The sequence below is a fragment of the Alexandromys fortis genome, unplaced genomic scaffold (genome assembly GCF_014885135.2).
Source record: "Alexandromys fortis isolate MF-2015 unplaced genomic scaffold, M_Fortis_MF-2015_v1.1 scaffold_6, whole genome shotgun sequence".
In the NCBI taxonomy this organism is placed as follows: Eukaryota; Metazoa; Chordata; class Mammalia; order Rodentia; family Cricetidae; genus Alexandromys; species Alexandromys fortis.
Window position 1 is genome coordinate 18774864 of NW_026067902.1, and position 27019 is coordinate 18801882.

Genomic DNA, 27019 nt, shown 5'->3' on the forward strand with positions numbered 1-27019 from the left:
ACCTGCCGTTTTTTATCCTCTACGCCTTTGCTACCTTTGGCTTTCCCTAGACTTGGAGGTGACATGGAGCTGGGACAGTGAAGGATCTTGATTGTTTTCTTCTTATACCTTGGGGAAAAAAATTTATCAGGTCCGTGGGAGGGGGACCTATGGAAGCAGGGAGAGACCCTGGATCTCTGCAGCCCACCTGCCTTTTGTGTGTCTGCACTGATTTCACCGCTTCAGGAAAGAGTGTGAAATCCATCTTGGTACAGCAGATCTATGCCCAGAAATGTTCCCGCAGAACAATTGCCATCATGATATTAGAGGTTCCTGGTTACAGTAGAATGTGGTTTTAGGATAATGCCACATGCGTAGACCTAACCTTGCGGTACCTGCTGTGATACCCTAGTGCTCTCTGCCCGCCTAGCCTTGCCTGGCTAGTGTGTGTCTCTCCTCTGTCTGTCTGTCTGTCTGTCTGTCTGTCTGTCTGTCTGTCTCTCTCTCTCTCTCTCTCTCTCTCTCTCTCTCGGCAGCTGTCCTTGCTGCTGTGTGGAGTACTGCGTCTTGCTCTGTGGCTCACACACTGACCTGGGAGCTGTTGACAAGCTCTTGTTGTACATTCCAGGGGTGATCACTGTAGGAATTTTAAGTCCCTCTGTTAACCTCATACCAAAATCTAGGGATTTTGTGTTTTGGAAATTTTGATACTGAGTGTGAGCTTGTGGTTTTTGAGAACTATCAGCCTCCCTGTGGGGACAGTTTGTGTAAAATAGTTTCACAGTACAGCATGTTCAACATATTCAGCTTGTTTCAGAATAGACTGACAAGAAATGGTGCCCACCAAGTGATGCTCAGAACTCTGTTTCTCCCTCAGTTCTAGAGAGCAGAACAGGAAAGTCAAGCTCTCTCTGGGAACCTAACAAACAGGGACTAGTGGCCCTGTGTGTTCTGCTCACATCCTCACTCTGCTCAGTTGGGCATAGGGTACAAGAGGGACCAGAGAAAAGATAAATGAAAGGCTCCTCTTACATGTATTTGGCTTTATTTTTCATATTATGGCGATTTTCAGTTTTCTGGACTGAGTTCCACTCATCTGTCTTCGAAGGTACTAGTGTGTAGTCTCTGGCCAGCCACACATTATTGCCCCATGATGTCATAACCGGTCTGCGCTTCAAAGAGCCTTTCCTCTTCTCGAACTGATTCATAAATACAGAAAAAAAGTGTGACTACCTAGTGCTGAGCCCCTTAAAGGACAGTTTTCATGAATGCCAGCGATAGCACCTCGGGGCTGGGTGCCCTCCCCTGCCCACGGGGCTGCTCTGGCCACAGCTGTGGAGACCGTGAGGCTTCCTTATGGCCTCCTTATCCTGCATTCCCAGCATACTTACTTTCTGAGTAATCCCCACAGTTCCACTGAATGGAAGAACTGAGCTGTTCCCAGGCGTTTCCAAGCCTCTGCCCACACAGATACAGCAGTCAGGCACTTTTAAAACAGGAAGAGGAGAGGCACTGTTTCCACCATAAAACATACACAAGCCCAACAAAGATTCAAGCCCGAGGTGGAAGTAACAGAGTGCTTCCTGCTATTACTCACCGGCTCACGACGGGAAAGCTCCAAGGACACGCCAGATTCTAGTTTAGCTGTCTCTCTTTACATATAAGGAAACTGAGGCCCACGGGGAATGGCTTTTGTCTAAGGTCACCAACAAAGCCAAACAGACTCTGAGCCCAAGTCTGCTGGAGCACAATTCAAAATTTTCCTTCTCTCCCACTGCGTTTCCAGGTTGTTAGGGCAGATGATGGAAGCCTAGCAATAGGGACCACGGGCAGAAGGAGGAGACCAGGAAAGAGGCTTGAAGATGCTCATTCAGGACCTCTGCTGACCGTCCCCTCACCTGTTCTCAGGGCAGCCCTAGACTTCTGTCTAAACATCTGAGGAGTGATGTTTCCCAGCCTTTTGCTGAACTTGAAGCACAGGGAACTTTGGACTAGATGCTGGGTCATTGGGGGCCTCAGAAAGGGGCATCAGCCCTAGGTCCTCTAGCGGTCTGCAGAGCGTATAGGGCAGACTCAGGTACTCTGGCCTGGAAGTGCACCCTGAAGGAGGCTGCAGAAGCTGAGGATGCTTGAACATGGAAGTGGGACAGGAGGCTCATGGGGGTAGGAGTCAGACTGAGCTTAAGGCCCGGGTCTGAGTGACTCAGCTGCTTAACCTCTCTGAAATTGATGGAAGAAGGTTAATTTAGGGATCAAAATAGGCGATATTTGGAAAATGTCCAACTATTTGATAAATCTTAGCTAAAACCACAATTAACAATAAGGTACCGAGTGGCAACTAGCAGTGGGTTGCAGCCCATCCCCCACTCCTGTTTGTGGAATGGCATCTATTCTGTGGTACCAGGGGAGCTGCCATCAGTTTCCCCTAGCCCCTCCCCTGCTTCATAGCCCATTTCTGCGTCTGTAGTCTCTGTCTCCTCCACATCCTCTTTTACAGACATCGGTGAGTAGAGAACCCAAGGAACCCCACCATTAGAGACTTCCTCAAGGTCCAGTCCTGGCCCCAACTTTGTTCTGTCTCTTCCAGATTCATGTGCTCGCAGCTGCCCAACCAGGTTCTGAAGAGCATCAGCATCATCGACAGCCCCGGCATCCTGTCCGGGGAGAAGCAGCGCATTAGCCGAGGTCAGTGCCTGGCCACCCCACCCCCACCCCCACCCTCTCCAGACCATTTCTGCTCCTGTCCCGTTCTTCCCACCCCTCCAGGACAGCCACAGCCCAGGGCCTCCCATAGTACCCTATGCAGCCAAAGAAGCCCCAGGAAACAAGTGAGGAGGTTTCATAGCTCAGCCATTTCAGCTAGTTCCAAGCTCAGATAAATGTCAGCACCCAGGAGGTAACTGTTCACTCGGACACGTGGCATTCTTCCCACTGGTATGGGTTTCACCCCAGGAGCCTTGAAGCATCTCGCCATGAGGAAGCTTTTGCTAGGCAGACACAATTCTGTGCATACAGCAGAAACAGACCTGGTTTCTGTCCTTGAGGAACTGGAAACGAAGTAGGCATCCTTCATGTTGTCATAGAACTAAAATGAGGACTGGGTGAAATACCACGAACTGCAGCCCAGTTTCCAGGTAGCAGGGAGCCTGACCTGGCGCTGGAGCGTGGAAAGAGGCACCCCCGAGGCTCTGAAGGACGAGTAAGAATTACTCAAAGGAAACTGATAAGGAAAGAGCCAGTCTGTAGGAAGATCAGAAAGTGCTTGAACAGTGTCGTGGGTTCCATTCGCCTTAGCAGACAAGGCCATGGTAGTTGATAGTCGTTTCCAGACCTGGGCGTTATGGTTTTAATGGGTATACTGCCACCTTCAGGTCCCGCTGCCATAGAAAAGCTCATGGGACAGATCCTAGGACAGCAGCCGAGAGAAGAAAGGCCTGGCGGGAAGCGTGCAGGGTGGATCCCAAGGTTATGGTTGTGAGGTGGGCCCTACCGCTATCACTTCCTGCTGATAGCTTCACAGACCTTTGCACAGCATGGTGAAACCGTGCCTGCCACCCTTGAGTGGCAGCCACTCTAGTCAGCCGTGAGTGTGACCAGCAGTGAACTCCTCAGTCCAGGAAGCAAAAACGTGGTTGTTCAGTAAAGGGAAGCTGCTTGCTGGCACCGGAAGGGTTTCTTCGGCCAGTGACCTCCTTCCTTCGCCAATCTGTGGACTCACAGAGAGCTGGGTCTGCCTGGCTCATCCTGCGGTCTTTGCTGATTCTGGCAGGGACACTTAACAGAGTCGTCACACAATCTGATGGTTAGAGAGAAAGGAGAAAACAAAACAACAAAACCAGGCTTACACTGGTCTTCTCTCCCGAAGATCTTGTTGTTGTTGTTTCCTGTTATAAAAATAGAATCCAAACGAGTAAGGGTATGAAGAAGCTCACGCTGTCCCAGCAGCTCTTCCTACACATCCAAACACATAATTTCTAGCGGAAACACAATGACCAAACACATTTCCCACAACTGACCTTTTGCCGTATGATCTCTGTGGGCTTAATAAAAGGAATGTATGCATTCTGTTTAACTAATAATGTGTTAGCGGTTTTTCACTTTTACAAAGAGAATTACAGGTTTGTTTGGTTTTGGTGGAGCTCTGTAGCTCAGTCCCCATAGATGAGTTTGTTTTGTTTCGTTTGAGACAGGGTCTCATGTATCTCAGGCCAGTGAGACCCTGGCTCAAAAAGCAAGGTAGATAGCCCCTGAAAAATGGCAGCCAAAGCTATCTTCTGACTGCCACATGCATGGGCATACACATGCACATTTGTGACCAAGTGTGTGCACACGCAGCACCCTAGTTTGGGACCCTTAATCTGAAAGGCTGGTGAGGTGTTTTATTTGGGGGAAAAACAAATGAGCTATCCCAATTTACTGCTTCTACTTGTCTGACTTAGTATTCTGAAGAAATATGTGACCCTGATAAATCTTTTTACCACAGAATTTTAGGGCTTCTAGGGTGTGGCTTCCACCTTGTCCCCTTTTTTCCCCAATGGCAGGCCTTTGTCAATGCTCACCTTCCATATGTTTTAGTGTTTCTCTTATGTGTAGTAATTACAAGTGTCTTTCAAGCTGTAGCTCCTGCCCGGTGGTGCCAAAGCCTGGCATGATGCTTCTAGTTTGCTTTGAAGATCAGTTTCTGTCGACACTTGGTATGATCTGACTCACATCCTGGTCTGACTTACTGTCCACTCACATCCTATACACAGAAATAGCACGCGTGGCCCAAGCCCACCAGCTGGCCCCTGCCATTCTGAGGGACACAGCAGCTGTGGGGAAGGACCTTGGACTCTAAAACAGTGCTGTGGACTGTGGCCAGGGTTTCCAAGCCTGTTGACACATGGTATTGGGGACATAGTTGGTGGTTGGAGTCACTCAACTGACATATTCATTACCAAAGAATAAGTAGCGTCTTAAACACGCTTCAGCTTCAGCAGTTTGGCACACCTCACATGTGCTCAGGCTAACGTCCATCCTTCTGTCCAGCTTGGACACAGCCCAAGCATGTGGTCTTAATTTGTTAGAAATTAAGGTCAGCACAGCCAATGGAGTACTTACCAATTGTGACTCCATGGGCATTAAAAACATCCCATATTGACTTTATTGTTAAGTGTCTGACTCCCTCGCGAACGTTTTGTCTGTAAGAGGAAGAAAGTGTGGGGGGGCGGGTACTGATGTATCATCCCCGTTCTCCATTTTCCTTTCTGCAGTTGATGGGTTAACCCTCAACAAGCCTTGTGACTTACTCTCTTATGCAATAAAGGAGACCACTTGAGGTGGGTATTTGTAATAATGTAAGAGGCATAGCGTGCTAAACCCTTGTTATATGTCACTCTAAACACTGTTAGTCATATGGGCTTTATTATTTAATTTAAACCTGAACATAACCATGAGCAGACAGAGCTAAAGACTCCTCACCCTCCCACTTCTGGGAAAGCAGCCTTGAAAGCAGCCATGAGCATTTTTCCCAGTTGCTAGGCAGATGTGTGACCAAGTCTGAGACCTGAGGAGCAGGGTAAAAATTACTAACAGTGTTACATTTGGAGAACAGGCTCAGAAGAGTGGCTGTTCCAGCATTGTTGACAGTCTAAGATAATGTGGAAGCCCGCTCACCTTCCCACCTGTGGGGAGCTGCAGAGAGCCTGCATGAAGGAGTGCTAACGATGGGAGGAGAGGTGTGTGTATGTGTGTGGTGTGTGTGTGTGTGTGTGCTGACTGCTGAGCACCCCCAGGAAGAAGTACTGACTCCTGCAAACCCAGTGTCTTCCTTTAGCTTGGGACAAGCAGATAGTAAGGAGGCAGTTGAGCATTATGCTACCCTGCTGTGGTCACATTAGACAGGATGGACCTGAACTGGAGAGCTGGCTTTTGTCACACTGGCGGTCCTCATACCACATTACCCAGAGTAGTGAGGACCAGGGTCCAGAGATTTAGGGATCAGGCAGCCTAGTGCCATGTATATATTCAGGAAGGAGTCGGATACTTTAGTGGTAAAAGCAGAAACAGGAACTCTTGAACCTGGAGTTCAGTTACGTGCCTCCCTTTGCCTGCAGCTCTACACATCATGTTAATTCTCTCATTGCGTTATAATCCCCGCGTCTTTATTCTGTGCTGGGCAGAAGGGCAAGTGTGGTTACCAGAGTGAAGGCAGTGTTGTGCAGCCATGCCTCTTCTCTAGGCCCGTAATGGGGAGAGAAGAAACGTGTGAGCTTTCTGAGTGATACCTCGTATTCTGCAGTGTTGGGTTTGATGCAAAGTATGTCCAACCCCACCTTAAGTTATAAGCAGCCATAAAAGCTTATAAAGCCATAAAGAGATGCCTCTGCAGAATCTGGCAGACTCTAGCAGTGCCCCTCAAAGTCAGGGCATTGTACTCCCTCCTGCCTCCTTGCCTCCTCCCTCCTGCTGGACTGCTCTGTGCTCCAGAGTCAACAAGGATGCTGACAGTTAGGTAATTGGTTTTGAAGTAACTGTTTCATACCACTCAATATGGAGATCCTTTAGATGTATCTTAGTTCAATCATAGCAGAAAACCTTTAGGAACAAACAATTAGGTTTATTTAGTGAACTGTAGCTTTTCTTGACTGGTATGAAGGATTGAATGCTTATCAAGCAGGAATAAAAATACTCAGATATATTTATAATAATTTTATTGAAATCAAGTAATAGCTAACTATAAGTCCTTCAAATGTTCTTGCCAATAAGAGAATGTGTGGGTTCTTCAGATTTTTTCAGATTATTTTTCTGAATTGGGTGTGTAAATTCTGAGCTAGCTCACCCTTCGGCAGCTCCTTTGCCCCAGTGGCAGCTTCCAGATTGTTGACGCAATGTGACGAGCTGGACGAGCGCGCTTATCCACGTGCACATCCTTGTTTCCACTCCCAGTCTGTTATCATCCTGGCTCTCAGACTGTTTGCTTCCTAGACTACCGTTTATTCCATGCAGAACCTAAACATCACCTAGGGTTTATTTCTGGACTTGGCATGAAAACCAGTGTGTTCTCAGCTACTTGGGATAAACCTCTTCAGTCTAACTTTAACCACAGCATCTGCGTCTTTGAGCAAAACACAGAAGAAAATTGTAGCGCGGCCATCAGTGCCCTTGGCCGTCTCTCTAGCACGATTGCACTGAGGTGCTGTTTTAGCTGCAAATAATTCTTCCTGTGGATTCCGGAGGAGACTGAGATTTGTCTCTAAAGATTTGATTATGGCAACAAAAATAGAACAGTTTTTCCATCCTAAAAATGCAAATAACGCCAGACATGGTGGCTCATGTCTGTAATCCCAGCACTTGGTAGACTGAGGCAGGATTTAGCAAGTTCAAAGGAGACCTAGGATACATAGTAAGTTTGAAGCCAGCCTGGGCTACAGAGTGAGACCCTGCCTCAAACAACAAACAAAGTGAAGTTAAACCCTTGACTAGACATGGTGGCTCACACCTGCAGTCCCAGTACTCAGGAAGCAAGAGTTTGAGGTAGACTAGCCTGGGCTATAAATGAGACCCTGTCTCAACACAAAACAAAATAAACAAAAAATGCAAAGAAGTCTAGAGGGAAAAACAACCTCTTGGCCTGGCTCTTCTATCAAATCTACTTTTCTTCCCAGGGCTCATACTCATCAAATGAAAGCTGAATTTCTTCCTCTGATGTAGAAGCCTTGTGTCTGTTACTTCCCAGTCTGTTCGTTAAAACCAGTGACTATGGGGCTGGTAAGATGGTGACCAGATAAAAGGACGGAAAACGCCCTGCTAATAAAAGCAGCACAGTGGTGGTGTGTGAGACAAGGATTTAATGTCTTTCAGTGACAGCAGCAAACTTCAGAGTTGTCATTAGCATCTGCACATTCACAGACAAATGCCTTTGAGTGTGGCACCTGAAGATAGGCAAACCCTGTGAACAGGCTGTTTCAAGAAACTGCCAGCAAACCCGAGGTCCTCAAACTTAACATCACAAAAGAATTGCCGGAGCTGGGAAACAGGGCATGGAAGTCCAAACTGTGATTAGTAAGGGCATAGAAAGAAAGAAAAAATAGAAAAGACAAAAACAGATCACAATCAGGGAAGCACAAACATCTACTTGACAAGTTTTTTTGAACTTTAAAGACAAAAGACCGGATTTTGATGACTGCCCAGGAAAAGAGAGAGAACATTTAGAGATATCCAGATAAGAGTAACTTCCCCTCTTGGGTTTTGGGAGTGAGAAGGATTTAAGGGAAACACACACACTTAAGTCTGTTTTAGAAGACTGAAAGGCCTGGAGCAAGCTGTTAGGTGTCTTCAACAGCAGTGAAGACCAGTGAGAGAGCTGCCAAGGCCCAGCAGTCCCCAGTCAAAGCAGGTGTGGGTGGCATAGTCAAGACTGTGGCACTAAGTCCTGAGTGAAAAGTGTGCTGTGTATATATCCACTCTTACATGCCTCATTTGACCTAACAAACAAGATGGATACAGTCACCCCCTGGTAGAACTTATGTTACAGTGAGTCAGATGCAAAGAAACAGGTAAATTATTTTATTCATTGCTATGAATAAGTATTGCATACTAGGAAGGCGATATGAGACTGCTCAGTGAGGAGTCAGTGAGGTGGGCTAGCCGCTTTAGACTGCGCGTGCATCTGTGAAGACAATGCTTTAGGCAAGACCTCAATACTGAGAAGGAGCTGGCCTTGCAGAGTTGGGGCAGGTCAAGACCACACGTTTTGGCTGCTCACAGTATTCAGATCTAACCCCATGTAGTGTTTAGTCAAAAGCTCTTGCGCAAGACCTAAGTTTGGTTCCCAGCACTCAGGTCTTGCAGCTCACAACTGACTGTAATGCCAGCTCCACAGGGTCTGGCACCCTCTTGTGGACTCTGCAGGCACCTGCATACATGTGTGCATACACATAAATACAAGTGAAAGAGATTATTTGAAAATGTTCAAATGTCATATATCCATTTATTGATTTAAAATACTGCATGTTCATTTTGTTCTGATTGTTTCTGTAACAATCAGTATAAACCTATAATCAAATTATTTTCTTTGGTCCAGTCAAGGGATTGAAGTTTCTAGAGTTAGTACCCGGTGTATCTTAGTTTGCTTTCTATTGATGTGATAAAGACCATGACCAAAAATAACTTAGGGAGGAAAGGGTTTATTTGGGTTACGTATCCCAATTACAGTTTGTCATCGAGGGAGCTCTAATCAAGAGGTGCACCCAGCAGGAAGCAAAGGTTAAGTACTAAACAAAGGTTCTAAGAGCAGGTTCCTCTTCCTTTTAGGGGCATTATATTTTCTTTCTTGCCTTAAAAAAGAAGTAATTCATTGGTTTTTGTAGAATTGATTTAGCCATCACCACCGTCAAGTTTAGACCATTTATCACCCTGGATAATCAGCCATATCCTTTGTGGTCATAGGTCCTCCTCTCAGCCCTAACTAGGTGATCACTGATCTACTCTTTGCCTCTTTGGATTTACCTACCCTGTATATTTCATATTAGTAGGACCACCTAGGAAGTGTTTGCATTTAAAACCAATCGTATTTGCAAGGTTTATATGCAATGTAGTATATACCAATACTTGCTGTCTTTTACGATGACATATTATTCTGTCATATGGTTATACCATATTTTATTCACTCACCAACTACTAGATGTTTGAATTTTGTGATGTTTTGACTGTTATGAGTATCCTGTGAGTGTTCATGTGTAAATTTTTGTGAGGACATATGTTTCATGTAATTGCCAGATTGAACTATAATTGAATATGTAACTTCTAAATTTTACTATATTTGTTTACTTTATTTCATGTGTATGTGTTTACCTGCATGTATGCATGTGCACCACATGTGTGCCTGGTGTCTGCAGAGGTCAGAAGAAGGCAAGATCTCTTAGAACTAGAGTTATAATGGCTACGAGCCATCATATGGGTGCTAGGAACAGGACCCTAGTCCTCTGCAGAAGCAGCAAGTGTTCTTAAGCTCTGAGCCATTTCCCTGCCCAACCCACACCCCTTTTGGATTGGGTCTCACTATGTAGTCTTAGCTGGCCTTACTTTGTTTTGTTTTTTTTTTTTTACTTATTTTTTTATTTATTTATTAAAGATTTCTGTCTCTTCCCCACCGCAGCCTCCCCTTTCCCTCCCCCACCCCCAATCAAATCCCCCACCCACATCAGCCCAAAGAGCAATCAGGGTTCCCTGCCCTGTGGGAAGTCCAAGGACCACCCACCTCCATCCAGGTCTAGTAAGGTGAGCATCCAAACTGCCTAGGCTCCCACAAAGCCAATACATGCAATAGGATCAAAAACCCATTGCCATTGTTCTTGAGTTCTCAGTAGTCCTCATTGTCCGCTATGTTCAGCGAGACCGGTTTTAACCCACTGGCCTTACTTTGTAGACCAGGCTGGCCTCCAGTTTAGAGAGATCTGCCTGACTTTTCTCCCTCAAGTGCTGGGAGTAAAGGAGTGTTCCACAAGTTGGCCTGATCAATATTTAATCTTTGAAGAGTTACTGAACTGTTTTCCAAAGCAGCTGCACCATTTCATTTCCTACCACAAAATAACGAGGGTTCTCTGCATCCTCATCAACACTGCTGCTCTCTCTTCTCTAGCTGTGGCAGTCAGGGGCGTCATACCACCCGACTACGCTCCCAGCCCTGAGTGTCGATTGATTCTAGCTGTTTAGTTATGAAGCAGGATCTCATTTTGGGTTTTGTTTGCATTTCCAGCTGATGATGTTAAACATCTTCTTGACCATTTGCCTATCTTCAGAGAAATGGCCATGCGGGTTCTTTGCCTACTCTTTTTAGTTGGGCAACAACTCTTTATATATGCTGTACTCTTGTTAGATACATAATTTACAAATGTCTTCTTCCACTGCGTTTTCACTTTCTTCTCATTGATATTTTCTGAGATAAAGACCATGTTCATTTCAGTTTAGTTCATCTTACCTTGCTGTGTTTTGGCTTCTTAATCTGAGAAGTTAACTCAAGGTCAGTAATCCCAGCACTTAGGAGATAGAGGGAAGAAAATCAGTTTAAAGACATCATTAGCTATAACCTGGAAGACATGTATTTTGCTCATATGTTTTTCTAGTAGTTTCACAGTTTTGTTTTGTTTTTAAGATTTATTTATTATGTAGACAGCATTCTGCCTGCACACCAGAGGAGGGCACCAGATTTCATCATAGATGGTTGTGAGCCACCATGTGGTTGCTGGGAATTGAACTCAGATCCTCTGGAAGAGCAGCCAGTGCTCTTATCCTCTGAGCCATCTCTCCAGCCCCTAGTTTCACAGTTTTAACTGTCAGATGAAGTCATCGATACTTTACACTAATTGTTTGATATGAGTCAGGGGTACAGCTTCTTTCCTTTTGTGTGTGGAAATCCAGCTGTCCCTGCACAATTTGTTGAAAAGATAATTATTTCCCCCACCAGAAGGTCTTGGCACCCTTGTTCTAAAACTTAATTACTTCACCAAGCATAGTGATACATGCCTGTAATCCTAGCACTCAGGAAGCAAAGGATCAAAAGTTAAGAACTAGTCTGGACTATCTAGAAAGTTCCAGGCTAGTGTGTGCTACATAATAAAATTCTTTCTCAATCATCATCATCATCTGTAGATGTGAGTTCATTTGGGGACTCAGGTTCTAACTAATCGATCTATTAGTCTGTCCTTACACAGGAGTCTCCTTGCTCAGCAGCAGGATAAATGGGCAAGCTCACAGGCCAGTTACTATAGACAGCCAAGGTGAACATAAAGGGAGTTGTTGATAGGAAGTTCTTACCAGCATCTGTCTGGAGTGTAAGGCAAGGGAGATAACCAAGGCTGCCCTTACTGTTATCTCTTGTAGACTACAAAAAGAGGGTGGGAACAAAAATGTGGGAAATGGCAGCTTTGGGAAGGCAGGGAGTGGTGTGCGTGCTGGAACATGGACACATAGCCAACAGGCACCCATTAGGAGATTTGGTTCTGAAGATTACTTGGAATGCTGAGGATTAGGAATTGGGTGATGATGAGGTAGAAAATCCCGTAGAATGTGTGTCTGCAGGCTCAGGTCATGAAGCCGTTTTTACATTTAGAGTTGAGTTTAGTGACCTCTAAACTTTGTTTGGATTTGGCATCAACAGAAAAGTGTCTGTCCCCATAGCTGGAGCTGGCCCCTGATGACTTGTTGACAGGTCCTGTTTTCTGGCTGGTGCTAAGGCCAGTCATTTGGAGCTGTGAGATGCTGGACATCATTTGTTACTCGGGCCCCCAACAGGAAATCCTGATCCCTTTTTGTTTCGGAGAAGTTTGCTGACAAACACATTCATGTCTCCTTTTCCACTGATGCCACGGGAAATTCGTCATGACGAGTGTTGCTGCTTCTGATCCGAATGTGAACTCGTCACCACTGTGGCTCAGAACATTATCTGCTGGGCCCTGGCAGATTTTATTAACATTTTTAAAGCATAATCAATCATGAGGAATGGCTGATTTTTTTCTAACCTTAAAGCCTTGACTTTCACTTAAAAAACAAAACAAAGCAAAACAAACAAATATATATCTTGATGGTAAGGCAGACATTTTTCTTAGTCTGTGTAGAAAACAACTGGTAATTATAAACCATTTTGCAAACTATTCCATAGACATTGGGAAACAAATGAATTGGGAAAATATTTCTTGCCCTGTGAGTGTGCAACCCTGAGTTCTTTCCATATGTTAGCTCATTGCTCCTTGAAGAAACCCTCTGTGGTCCCATTTTACAGAAGAGAAGACTCCAGTGAGGCACAGAGATGCTAAGCAATTTTTTTTTGCACCACTGAAGTTTTTATTCATGTGAATTGTTAAAAATGGGCATCTATACCAGTGTCAAATGAGGGTGGGAGAGGAAGGCAGGGGAGGCAAGGAGAAGGAATTCCCGTCTATTGGTGATAAAGCTCCAGGTTCATCCCATCATGGATTTCATAATCTCCCAGAGACACGTGGTCCTTAAAAATCGTGTACCACTTTTTAAGAACGATCCTATTCCACTGGGTGCCAGTTTGGGCCGCTATCAGTTTCTTCAAGTCCCCGATGGTGTCACGGTGTTGCACTTGACGCGGACTTTCTTCCCTAGACGGTCGTTGCAAACCACCTCAGTCATTGTGGCTGGACCTCTAAACCCCTCAAACTTATCGACGACACAACTCCTACCTCGAACACCGATCTCTGGCCGATGCCACAAGCTCTTCTCACCACCACCCCAAACTGTGTCTCCAACATTCACATCCTTGTAAAGTCTCCTCACCTTGAATCGGGCCAGTCTGGCCCTTTAATCTCACTTTTTGATCAGCAGAATTGAGTAGGAGGGATACTTCATGATGTCCCAAGTTTCAGCCATAGGAAGTCTCACAGGTTTCACCTGGATCTCTTGGAATATTTGCTTGGGGAGAAGCCAGATGCTGTGCCCTGAGGCTCCTGTAGTTGGGGAGGCTCACACCCATCCCCTGGAGAGGCTCAGCTAGCCAGCCACTCCACTGGCCTGACTCAAATGTGTGCGGGCACCGGGCACCACTCAGCCAACTCAGTCAAGCTGTCGGGTAGCTCCAGTCATCAGACCTCACGAGGGACCCCAACCAAGAACCACCAGTCAGTTCTCAGAGCTACCCGAGAAAATGGGTTTCTGTTTAAACCATGAAGACTTATGGTGACTTAAACAAAGCTAGTGAGAAGCCTGCTGGTTCTAGAGCACATGTTGTGACCCGCGAGAGATATGTGCACAAACTGGGACACTTTCACTCTTGAGAAGGTAGCCTTCGGAAGCAATGTAGTTGATGCTTTCCTCTTTGTGCTCTCTTGTTTTTATGGCAACCTGACCCCAGCTAGGGTAATCTGGGAAGAAGGAATCTCATTTGAGGAAATGCCTCTGTGATTTGCCTGTAGGTGAGAGAGCCCAGCTCACTGTGGATGGTGCTACCCTTTGGCAGGTGGTCCTGGACTGTATAAGAAAACAGGCAAAATGAGTCAGTAAACAGCACTCTTCCATGGCCTCTGCATTACTTCCTGCCTCTAGGCCCCTGCCTTGACTTCCTTCAATCATGAACTGTGATGTAGAACTGTAGGCTGAAATAAACCCTTTCCTCCCCAAGTTGCTTTTGGTCATGGAGTTTTATCACAGCAGTAGAAACCCTAACTAAGACACGCTGCAGATACTAGATCTGTTTTTTCAGAGATTTTGATGGCAGTCTTGGGGAAGGCTATATGCCACCCTGCAACTCTCATATCAAGGACGGCAGAAGGAGGGGAAGGAGGTTTCCCTACGTTGGTTGTCACGCTGTGCCAGGCATTCCTGGTCAAGCTCTTCAGCACCTTCTGTGCATGCCCATTGCTTTAGGTTTCAGCAGCGAGACTGACTGTAGAAAGGTTCTGTGCAGGTGGCGGATGAGCCAAAATACAGAACAAATGCATGTTGAAACCGAGGCTTAAAAAGAAAGTCTTGATATCCCACAGCCAGTGGTGTTCCTACGATAGTCGCCTAGGCAGGGGTTGTCTCTGAGGCTGGACAGACAGAATGGCAGGGAAGGGTGGGGCTAGGTAGTGCTCACTGGTAGAGTTTGCCTCGGGATCTTGATGTGATCCCTAGGACCAACTAAAAAGAATGGGGAGTTTGCCTAACAGAGTTGCGAGGGGCTCTGCAGAAGATGCTGCACTGGCAAAAGCTAGTGGGGAGGGGTAATAAGATCTGCTGAGTTCAGGGTGCATTGCTGAGTAACCAGGAATAGCAGATGAGGCGGTCTAGAAGGGCCTGCAGGTGTGTGCAGGAGGCCTGGAGGAGAAGCACATAGATTTTGCTCTGGGAATAACAGGAAGCCATTGAAGGGTTATCTTCTTAACCTTCTCCTGATTACCCAGAGTTATCATTATGAACATCCGGACATTCTTGCCTGCGACTACTGGTCAATTTCTATTGTTGACTGTGTTTCTGTTTGCTTGATACTAGGGTGTTTCTGGATCTTGTTATATCCAGCCCTGTTTTCTCTGCTCCCCGATTAATTTTGTTGTTGTGAGTGATTTTTGGCAGACAGAAGTGGTGAGTTCCAGGCTGAGGCACAGTTGCCACCGCCTCTTGGTACCTAGTTCAAGGAGGCTGGGTGTGGACCAGAGGCAGCTTCTCAGGAATTCTGATGTAAGAAAGCCCCATTTTGAGAGTTTGGGAGCAGCATTAAACCACTACTTCTGAGTCAGACACCCTGTACACCTCTTCCACCCCAGACAAACAAAGCATAATGTTGGCAAATTTGACAGCTCTCCTAGACTGAGAGCTACATCCCTGGTGCCTCTCCTTCCTCTAGGAAAAGTCTCCTGAGCCAGCACTAACCAGTATCTCCCAGGGGAGAGCTGCCAGTGAGAGCAGAGGTCACCAGGTGACCAGGTAAAGGGAGCCACCGTCTGAAGCTGCTGTCCCCCGCCTGTCACTTCACTCCGTGCAGAGTGCCCTCTGCGCATTTCAAATCTCTTTGGAAGGGAGGGGTCTTACAAACTTCTAGTGAATATAAAGAAGTTTTTTTTTCACATTCTCATTTGTACTTTTAAATGTTTAATAGCTTCCTCTGGTATAATGAGGCCTTTCTTCTCAGATTGCCTCAATCCCTACTGTTATATGTGGGAAAAAACATATAGTAGTCTCCGCTCCACTCCTGGGGGAGACCCCTATGGTGAGTGAGATAATTACATTTCTGGGTAGTAGAGAAATGGCATTCTGAGAAATGCTTCCTGGAATAGCTACCATTTCCCAGCCCCTCCCACAGACTGGGTGACCTAAGCAAGGTACTCTGCCACGCCAGGCCTCCATGCACCCTTTCACAGAAGAAGAAGAAAATATTTCACCAGATAGTCCATGTAAATACTAAGTGCTCCGTAGTGTCAGCTTTTCTCAGCAGCCATGAAGCACAGAGAAAGATTTACCTCAGGCTTCACAGTCCCTTGGCAGCAGCTCCTCTCTCATCCAGACCAGCTGCGGATATGGAAGAGCTGAAAACAAGAGGGCGGTCCAGGCACCTGTGATGCAGTCCTGAGAGACAGGCAGGCTCACAGGGGGGTCTGGAGGAGGCTGACGTGAGCTCAGATCCCAGCACAGGGTCCTGAAGATAAAGGAAGTAACGTGTAGACACTACTTAGCTTAAAGCTGTGGTAAGTAATGGAAATGGTGGTTGCTGTTTATTGTGTAGAGATATGGTTAGACCCGGGATAGGCATGCCAGGATCTCAGGGTTAGCTCACCCAAGTCTGGGACTCAGAGACAGACCAAACTTTTTTCCTTTTGTTCTTCAGGGAACAAAAGGAAAAAAGGGGAGGGGTAAATCGGATATTTATACTAGAGTTAGGGAAAGCCAGGAGTACAAGCAAGACTTGAGTTGGCGAGGCCTGCCACAGAGAGCCGCCAGGAAAGAAGAATTATTTGGTGACAGCCCAGTTCCTGCCACAATTCTAGTTTTTTCTCCCATGGTCCCCTTTTCCTGTACCTGGTGATGGCCCTCACATGTGTCAGGGCAGCTTCCTGGAGAGACCCCACGGCACACTTTTCACCTGGGTTCTTTTTGTTTCTGTTTCTTTTTTTTTTTTAAACCATCTCTTGGTTTTTGTTTATTTTTTTATTTTGTTTCTATTTTGAGGATCTCACTATATAACCAGGCAGCTTTAAACTCCACAGCCCCAGGCTTTATTGACTGTTTTGTACTGCTGGTAACTATAGCTGTATCATGAACTTGGCTTGGTAAAATAAGTGAGTCTTTTATCTTTGTAAGAGCCCATTGTGGACTCACGTGGTCCCTGCTGATTTGATCTGCCGTTTCATTTGTGACATAAACCCAGAAAATCTCTGAGCAATGTTTTGGCGAGCCATAACTTAGTTGCTGAGCTGATCGTCATCATCTGGCTGCTGCCCCGTGCTCCCAGATCACTCACATGGTGCAGGGTGTTTCAAACCCAGGGCATGGTGGGCTGGGGTCAAAAATGGCTGCTAAGGCCTTTCTTGATCCTGTCATCTTGGTTTGCCGTGTCTCTTTAGAAAACCATGACTTGAGGAGTCATTGTCTTTTTGACCCTTTGAACCTGGGAATGACAAGATTCATTGTCAAGGTCAAAGCCTTATTTGTCAGTGTCTGACCTTATCGCACTTGGGTGGAGTCTGATGACACTGGCATTTTGCCTCAAGAAAACTCAAGTAATGTTTGCCCAACTGACTCTTCTGATTTATAGATGTATTGTGTAAGAGTTTCTTGTCTAATGTATACAAAGCCCACTCAAAAAATGAGAAATGGGTATTTTTCGTGTGTGACACTGATTCCTTGATGTTGTTAATTTTGATACAATATTGGAAGACTGGGGTCAATCACTTTTTAAGCATCCTTTGACCTTTCTTCTGGTAATTTCTTTCAGTATAGAATTGTTTGGAATTGGGTCACAAGGAAATTCAACTTTCAAGACAAACTATTTACCCTAATGAAAATATTCAAGGACCTTCAAATTAGACCAAATGCTGTAACACACAGGCTCCATATGGACGGAATATAATGAATGAGACTTGTTACTTGCTAATTTTATTAGTTAATTATTCAGTACTCCTATAACCCCCTTAGGCTGATCTTGTGATTAGTGAATGTATTCAGTGGACACTGAGCTAAACTGAGTTTCCCAAGCATCTGACTTTCATAGTCTCCTGTCCAGGACCATTTAGACAACTAGAAACTTCAGATTCAAACGATTCCTTAATGATCACCAGACTTATAGATGTGGAAACTGAGACCTGGCAACGTTGAGTAATTAGCTGGTCCAAGTGACCAGACTTGTATGTGTCATGTCGGTAGATTCTTAGCGGGATCTCCAGAAAAGAGCCTCAAGTGAGCATAGCATTCTTTTTCCAGTGCCTAGCGCTCTTTAAGTGAGCCTGCTTCTTGACCTAATTTTCAATCTGAGATAGAAAGGAAGATAGGAAACTATTTTCCTTTTCACTTGGCCACACTACAAGCGGCAGTAGAATTCACTGGGCTAGGATTTACCTGGAACCTTCCTCTGTCCTGTGTTGATGGACTAGCCCTGCGGAGTGATCCTTTTCCTGACGGTCTGGACACATTCCCACAAATATGGTCCGCCATTATCCTCACCACCTTCCCGAGGACTGGTACAGGCACATCTGGGAGCAAAGGACACCCAAGTCCAGGCTCTTATGTCCTAGGAAAAAGGATTGGTTAGAAATAAGAATAAAGAGTTTATTAAGAAATGGAAAGTACCCCCGAGAGGAGTAAAGTCTTGAAGTTTAACCTCCATGACCCTTTATAGGACATTTAAGTAGCACCTGCTTCTCCGACTGTGGGCTGGGGGGGGGGGCAGTTCCCATGCATGCTTTGTTGTTACATAAAACCCAGCTAAGAAAGTGTCCCTGGCCTTTCTAGGCTGACTGGCTTCCTTCATGTGTTGATCTTTTTAACTTTATTTATTCCGGGTGTGCATTCTGTGGAACATACCTTGCATGGTGCATGTGTGGTGGTCAGAAGACAGACTCAGGGAGTGAGTTCTCTCCTTCTGCCATGTGGGTTCTGGGTATATCACCAGCCTTGATATGTTGTTGTTAGTCTCGATGTAACTTTGTCCGGTCTCTATTCTGCCACGGGGTGGAGAGAGACAGCCTGTGAGGCTGGCTTGTTTATTTTATAAGGAAACAGGCATAGACAATCTGATTTACAGGGTCTTGGACTGAATCCCAGAGGGAGAGAGATGGGAAGGGGAACAAGTAAACAGCACGAAGCCCAGGTCCTGTGCTTATCTGGACCTTGTTTGTATCTAAATTGTGGCCCGGCCTCCTGCAGGCCAGGTGTGCCAAGTGCAGAACTGCTCCAGAGCTCAGGCCTCTTATTGTAGCTAGCTGTGTCCCCAAGAGGTAGCCGTTACCCACTGAGATCTTTGAGGAAAACTTCACATTGAACTTCCACAAAAATAACTTTTTTTTTTTTGGATTTTTTTTGAGACAGGGTTTCTCCATAGCTTTTTGGTTCCTGTCCTGGAACTAGCTCTTGTAGTCCAGGCTGGCCTCGAACTCACAGAGATCCGCCTGCTTCTGCCTCCCAAGTGCTGGGATTAAAGGCATGTGCCACCATCGCCTGGCCACAAAAATAACTCTTGTCAGGGAATCTTCTTGTGCAGACCACAATGTGTTATTGTGGTAACCACCTGTGTTACCAGTGTGTTCTCTCCGAGCCCTGCTGCTCCCAGCTCGTCCCTGCTCCGAAACACACAGCTAATGGGGTCTTCTGGGCAGGTACTACATAGTTGAGGAGATGCTGCTCCACCCTCAGGGTGGTGAAAGGTATACCATTGCAGCCTGTATCTTGAAAGTGCTGGAGATTGACCCCCCCCCACACACACACACACAATACCATACTATAGAAGGAAAAAGAATCCTCAGTAATGTTCCTCCCTCCCCGCATCCCTGTGGTGCCACACAGTGGGTAAAGGCACAGACTCTGGGGTCAGAAAGCCTGGTTTGGCTCCTGTTGCCCTGGGAAAGCACTGTGAACGTGGGGAAGTCAGATGACCTCTCCAGTCAGTTCCTGTCTGTAGGTCAGGAGAGCGATGGCACGCTGCAGGAGTGTTACAAGGACTGCTGAGATGAAGCCCTAGGAAGCTCTTGAAGCAAGACTGGAGCCAGAGCCAGTAAATTTGGACAGCTATTACGTATTTTTAGCCGTCACTCCGCTCTCAACAATGAAATGTTCAGAAAAATACTTTGTTAGCTGTAGAGCAAAGTCAGCTTGGAAACAATGCAGAGACTCCCCACAGGTCTAGCTGAAGTGGCCGTCATTGTTAACGCAAGTGCCCCCTTTTTAAAAATAAGGTTAGCATGCCTAAGTGGGCCCAGATAGTTGATGTTTATTTTTAGATGATTTACACTTCCTGCAGCTAGGAACAGCCATATTTTAGAACTGTTTAAACAACTATGTCATCCAAGTTGCCAAGAAAAATGATGCTTGTTCAAGTCAACGTGTTTGGCTAAGACATATTTGTGTGTTTTTTTTATTTTATTGTGGTAAGAGTATTTAGCAGGCAATCTAGTCTCTTTATAATTGTCTTTCCTTCTTCCCCCTACCTCTAATGAAAGCAAACAGAAGTGCACTTATCTGAATGTTTGAGTCGTGGGGCTCACACACGGAACACAGCACATATGTAGACGTCAGAGGACAAAATACAAGAATTAGTTCTCTATCCTCCAAATGGGTCCCTGGGATCAAACTCAAATTGTCAGAGACCTGGTGACAAGTGTCTTTACACACTGAGCCATCTCGCTGGCCCCCTTACTGAATTTTTACTTCCAGTATGGAATTAACTCTGGGCATGGTGGTGCTGAGCCTGTCTCTAGGGCTCGCTCATGTGGCCCAGCTGGACTGTTCTGCCTGCTGGCTCTCTTCCCCAAGCCCAGCAGCTACCATTCCCCCTGAGTCTGTGAGTCTGACTGTTCTGGTCTCTCACAAGTAGAATCACACAGCATCTGCCTTTGTCTGCAGTCTGGCTCATTTGGTTTAGTATGTCCCCAAGGTCCATCCATGTTGTCACATTGCCACGTGCTACAGAATTTCCTTTTTCTTTAGAGCGGAATGATATTTTACATTAGGAATATACCACATTCTCCTTAGACATTCATCCATGCATGGACTCTCGTGTTTCACGGCTTGCCTCAAAAATAATGCCACATTTAACATGGGAGTGCAAGCTGACTGTCTTCATTCCACTTCTTTTCTATAAATACCCAGAAATTAGACTACCAGGTCATATGCTAGTTCCATTTTTACTTTTTTTGAAAAATAAGGCAGATTTATTAAACACTTACTATGTTTAATAGTAGATCCCAGGTATGTAGTGGTGGACAGAATGGAGAAGGGAGCCCCCTACTGTGGGTGCTAAGAGCCAAGCTTGGGTCCTCTGGAAGATCAGCACGTGTTATTAACCACTGAGCCCTGAATTTACATCTTCAGGTCACCAAGTAGACCATTACAGACTACGTGCTACGAAAGGAAGAGTATTGGTGCTGTAGGAACCTGACTTAGATGGCAGAAAGCAGCTGCACTGGGATTTGGCCCTGCTCTCCGGCTTCCTGTAGTGTCTAGTCTAGTGGGTGCCTGGGCCAGGAGACACCCCAAAGCCTGGAGGAAAGGCCTATTGGGAGGCCACTTAGGGAGAATCCCATCCTGCTGCACTGGGGAGGGACCCCCATGGCGGTCAATGCAGGCAGAAGGAAAATACAGGCAAAGGTATGAAGACTGGAATATGCAGGTGCCTCTGACACATAACAAAGAGCCCTATGTGTGTTTGTAGGGTATGGTGGGGTGAGGCACAGGCTTGTCATGAAAACTTTACTCTGTAAACACTGATTCTCAGAGCACTGAGGGGACTCACAGTGTTTCGAAGAGCTAGGGGTCATTTGGGGGCTGGATTGGAGAGGAAGGAGTCTGGGGTCAAGAAGGGCAATCTGGCTGCGTGGGAGGGAACATGACTGGCATTCTCAGTGCCCATCTCCAGTGGACACTCCCCAACTGGGTACTGGAGGACACGAGGTTGACCAGGAGACCTAGGATCACACTAACAAACCAACATAGAAGTTTTGTGGTAGAGTACCAGGGCCCCAACTAGAACCAGAGCTGTTAACTCTGGGAGGGAGGACCAGTCTTTGTCAAGAGGAAAAGTTGGAGCAGGGGCTGAAGGCCATGCCAAGGCCACATGAGGACCCAGAGAGAATCTGGCCTTGGTTCTGACTGCCCTCCATTGTTTTACATCCTTTTATTGACACACGTCTTGTTTAAGACTTGTGTGATTAGAAATTTGGCTCTGGGGAGAAATTTAAGCCACCCCCCCCCCTAATTAAAAATAGACTGCCAAATTTGCTTCCTCAGGTCCCCTGACTTGTATTTACCTGAGCCAGGGAGCAACTGCAAACCCCAGCTTCCATTTCCTGGCAGCTCTTTCTTTGGCCCAAATGAGGACCACAGTTTCCACAGGCCCTGTGACGGGAAACCCCTGATTGGATGAACGGGCCCCTTCCTTCCTGACCCTCCCTTTGTTCCTGGAACGGGGAGCCAGGAATGCCAAGCTGGAATCTTCCGAAGGGCACATACCCTTTTCCCAGCTCCCAAAGCTTCATTAGGGCTGATTATATCTCTTTTTTTGTTTCATATCAATAAAACTTCCACTGGAGGGCTTAAAGCGTTGAAATGTTTATAACTGAGTAGGGCCGAAGAGGTGGCTGAGTTGTGAAGAGTGCAGTTGGGCTCTTGCAGAGAGAGGACCACACTCTGTTCCCAGCACCCACATGGTGGCTCACAACCATCCGTATCTCTAGCTCCAGAGAACCTGGTGCCACCTTCTCTTCTGCATGAGCACCAGGAATGTACATGGTGCACATATGTAATGCAGGCAGAGCACTCAGATACAGAAAATAAATCTAAAAACAAACAGATGTTTAAAAACCATCTTGATCATCAAAGGAGGATGTTGCTATGTAATTTCTGCAGCCTGCACACACGCATGCATATGTGATGCTCGTATAACATATAATAAGATGTATCTCTTGTAACGGCAGTTGGGAAAGTTGTACCAAGTCTGTGCGCACATGGAACCACTACCTTCATCAAGGGATAGAACTCTGTCACCCCTAGGAGGTCCCTCTTGGTTCCATTCATCTAGTCCCAGCCCCACCCCTGCTGTGGGCAGCACTCAGCTATCACCTAATCTTGCTGTTCCAGAGCTTTGAGATGAATTGCTTAGTGTGTGCTCTTTAGTAGCTGGCTTCCTTCACTGCAGTTCATGTGTTGGGTGGGCCCATGTTGCATACAACCCTCTTTACAAGCCTTTCAGGGGACAGCTGGATTGTTACCTGAGTTTATAAAGTCCCTCAGGAATGTCCTCTTGCCCTAGATCTAGACTGGATTCCACTCTAGTCAGGCATCTTTTGATAAACTTTCACTGTGACCTCACCGTGCCTCAAGCACTGGATATAAAATTTTGGTTTTTTACTATGACTAGTAGATGGCATTTTGGACAGTTTTCTAAGTGCTAAGACTATTCTAAATGCCCCATGTGTTAAGAATGCAGCCCTAAAAGGTATGTGGGTACGTTAGGGGCTCCATTTTACAAACAAGGTAACAAAGATTAAGCTGCTTGCACAAAGTCACAAAACTACTATGATGTAGGCAGGATTAGATTCAAGGCATCTCTCCGTCTAAGTCCACACTGCCCATAACAATGTGTACAACTATGAAGAAGATGGTCCCTGTGGTTAAAGAATTTATAAGTCAAAGAAGGGTACTGAAGAGATGGCTCAGCAGTTGAGAGCACATACTGTCCCTCCAGAGGCCCTGAGTTCTGTGTTCCCAGCACCTACCTTGGGCAGCTCCCAACAGCCTGAACTCCAGCTCCGAGGGATCTGAGCCCTCCTCTGGCTTCCATAGACACCTGCACACATGTGGTATTCACTTATACAGACACATGCACACAGACAGACAAACATAAAATCTTTAGGGCCATGCATGGTGGCACATGCCCCTAATTCTAACACTCCGGAGGCAGAGACAGGCAGATCTCTGTGAGTTTCAGAACATCTTGGCCAACGCAGTGAGTTCCAGGCCAGCCAAGACTACATGATGAGACTCTGTCTTGAGAAATAAAATAAGGTTCAATGAGAAACCTTGTCCCAAGAGAATAAAGCAAAAAGTGATCAAGCAGGCAGGACACTTATTGTCCTCTTGCCTTCACACAAGTTCACAGGTACACACATATGCATATACCATACACACACACATGCTATAATCTAGATAATCTTTTATTATGCCATGTGAAACCAGCCAGTTACAGAGGACAAATATTGTATGATTAATTCACATGCAGCACTGACAGCAGCCAGATTCATAAACCTAGAGAGGAGAATGCTGTTCTGAGAAACTGGGGAGATGGGGCATCCAGCACAGCTCCAGGAACGGACCGGACTGAGGTAGTAAGCAAATGAAGAAAAGACAAGTGCAGCCAGTTACACAGAAAACTGAGATTGGGTGTTCTGAACTCTTGGCTGGAGAAAACAGCACCCTGGAAGCTCAGTGTGTTTATTATATCCAGTTTAACAGACAGACGGAGTTGTTGTACACAGCTGAACAAGACTGGGTTATTACACACAGATAAACTGGGAGGCCGGGCTTATGGTGCACAGCTGGGTGGAGGGCTGGGTTCAGCTCATCTCTGCGGGAGCAGTCTCTGCGGGAGCAGTCTCTGCGGGAGCAGTCTTCAGGCCATAAACATTGAGTCGCAGGAGTGATGGTGGACATATTCTGAGTCCCTCTCATCCAAGGAAAGCTTTGCTATGCCTCTGAACCTCACCCCAGCAGGGGAGGCTTTGCCATTCTCCTGTGGGTCTAAGGCTCTGGGGTCTTTGATGTGGCCAGCTCATGTCAATAGTCCACATTCTCTCAGGACCTCGCTCGTTCAAGGCTCCCCATTCCCTATAGAAGATACAGAGATTTAGTATTGAATGGGTTTAGAGTTTTAATTGACAAAATGACTAAAATGGTAAAAAGCATTATGGTTCATATGGGCAATTGAACAAGCCAACCTTTCCCACTTTTGATAACTCTGTGCTCTCTTCTGAGATGTTCAGTGGTTTCTACTCTTGATTGTGTTGCCTGGTGTGTGACAAGCAGTCCTTTTTGTTACCTGTTCAGTGGCACAAAACTACAGCTCCCATTGTTACTTTAGAAAGAGGAAATACAGACAGAGCCATTGCTCCAGAGATGTGTAATGGCTTCACCTAGCGTGGACTTGCGTAGCAAGGATCTCACCTTAGCACTGGAAGCTACTCACCGCCTCTGTGCTTGATATCTCTCTGTCTCTGTCTATCTCCCTGTGTGTGTGCACCTAAGCATCCAACCCAAGTCCTCATGTGTGCTCTATCACTAAGTTAATCCCCAGCCCAGAATCTTATTGTTTACAAATTGTAAATTTTAATTTAGGCTGTAGTTTAACACATGTTGCCTCACAGCAAAGTAGTCATCTGAGGTGGCCTGAGAGGAGGAGCCACCATGTCCGCATGGCTATGCCGACATTAGCGATGCTGCTCTTTCAACTTACCTACAAGGATGACAAGCTTCCTTTGGCACTTATATAGTAATACCTATTTCAAAATCAAACACACAGCCAGGCAGTGGTGGCACATGCCTTTAATCCCAGCACTCGGGAGGCAGAGGCAGGCAAGATCTCTGTGAGTTCCAGGCAAGCCTGATCTACAAGAGCTAGTTCTAGGACAGGTTCCAAAACTACAGAGAAACCCTGCCCCTAAAAACAAAACAACAACAACAAATCAAACAAAATAAACCTATTACTAACTCTAGTTTCTTGTGTATCTGCTCCCCTCCCATACTCGTTTTTCAAAGGGATGAAAACTTTAGTCCACAAACCTCTTCACTTTTCTTACAAGATCATGTTTCCCTGGGCACTTCCTCATCTGCCCTAGGACCCACACTCCATCCCCAGCCAGCATACCAGGTTGATACTAACAGTGTGGGCTTTTGCTGCAGTGTGTTTCCATAGGATGCTGAGCACTGCCTGGCATTTAACATTTTATGTGAATGCTGTCATTCTGTGGTCATCTTTTTTGATGTGTAGGTTTTTTTTTTTTTTTTTGGTTTTCTGGGTTTTGGGTTTTGGGGTTTTTGTTTTGTTTTGTTTTTTGAGATGAGGGTAACTTTATAACCCAGGCTGGCCTCAAATTTGTAGCATTCCTCCTGCCTTCTCTTCTCAAGTGATAATATCTTGCATATGAGCCACCATGTCTGACACTATTCATCTTTTTGAAACCAATTTCTACCCAGTGCTTTCTTGTTTATGAAGGGTAGGGTTTTTTGGTTTTGTTGGGTTTTTTGCTTTGTTTTTGTTTTTATTTATTTATTTTTTGCTTTGTTTAGGGAGAGGGTTTATTTGTTTGTTATGCTTTTTTGTTTTGGCTTTTGGTTTTTTGAGACAGGGTTTCTCTTTGTATCCCTGGCTGCCCTAGAACTAGCTCTGTAGATCAGGCTGGCCTCGAACTCACAGAGATCCTCCTGCCTCTGCCTCCCGAGTGCTGGGATTAAAGGCATATGCCACCACCACCTGGCTCGGGTTTTTCTTTTAAACATTTATTAAATTTTTATATTATTAAAGTTTTATATGTACAAGCTGTTGCTTGTATGTAAGTCTGTGTACCATTGTATATGTAGCACCTGTGGAAGCCAGAAGAGGATGTCAGCTCTCCTAGAACTGGAGTTACAGGCAGTTGTTAGCTGCCATGTGGTGCTAGGAACTAAGCCCAGGTCCTCTGGAAGAGCAGCCAGTGCTCTTTACCGTTGAGCCGTCTCTCCAGCCTCCACCCCCACAGGTGTTTTGCTGTAGTTGTTGTGTGTGTGTTTGTACAGACTCAGCCTGCTGATAGGTTATCTAGCTTATTCTTTTTACTGTCTGGTATTTTCTTATCCGAATAAATCAAGCTTGATATTTTTAAAAAAATATTTTCAGTAATCAAGGTACACTGTTAAAATTGCGTGGTAGCTACCTCTGCGCTCTTGGCATCATTCTCTAGACTTTGGCATGCGTCTGGGGTTATCGGGAATAGGAAGGCAGCGGGAGAGGCGACTGCTTCAATGGAGACCGTGGCTCTGCAGCTGAGCAGCCTGGGAGTAAAATAACCTTTGGGTATTGGCCTCCTGTGTGCCTCTCCTGGGAACTTGCTTCCTTGGGGGAGATGGCCGAGAGTCTTGACCTCAGGAAGAGTGTTTACTTAACTGCTTCATTTGGAACAGATTGGTAGGTGGCCAAACACGACCAGTGGAATCTGTTGTGGCCCTGTCCATTTTAAAGAGGAAATTGGCAAACGACCATATTGTGTGTGACAGATGTTTAAAATAGTTTTTAAACACACGTAAGCTATAAAAAGTCCTCATGATAAATATCAATCACAGCTTCCCCCAGACAACCCTTGACCTCCTCAGCATTCTGTAAACCTCC

The 27019-nt window shown here is 45.8% G+C and overlaps 1 protein-coding gene and 1 pseudogene across 1 annotated transcript in view; one reads left to right on the forward strand and one right to left on the reverse strand.

The window, feature by feature from the left end:
- Positions 1-27019, forward strand: part of Ehd4 (EH domain containing 4) — a 68810-nt gene that overhangs the window by 26555 nt on the left and 15236 nt on the right. The window contains exon 3 of the mRNA XM_050134222.1: positions 2567-2664. Within this exon, the coding sequence (XP_049990179.1) occupies positions 2567-2664 (98 nt within the window). The remainder of the gene's footprint in view (positions 1-2566; positions 2665-27019) is intronic.
- Positions 12847-14079, reverse strand: LOC126496686 (ubiquitin-like protein 5; annotated as a pseudogene).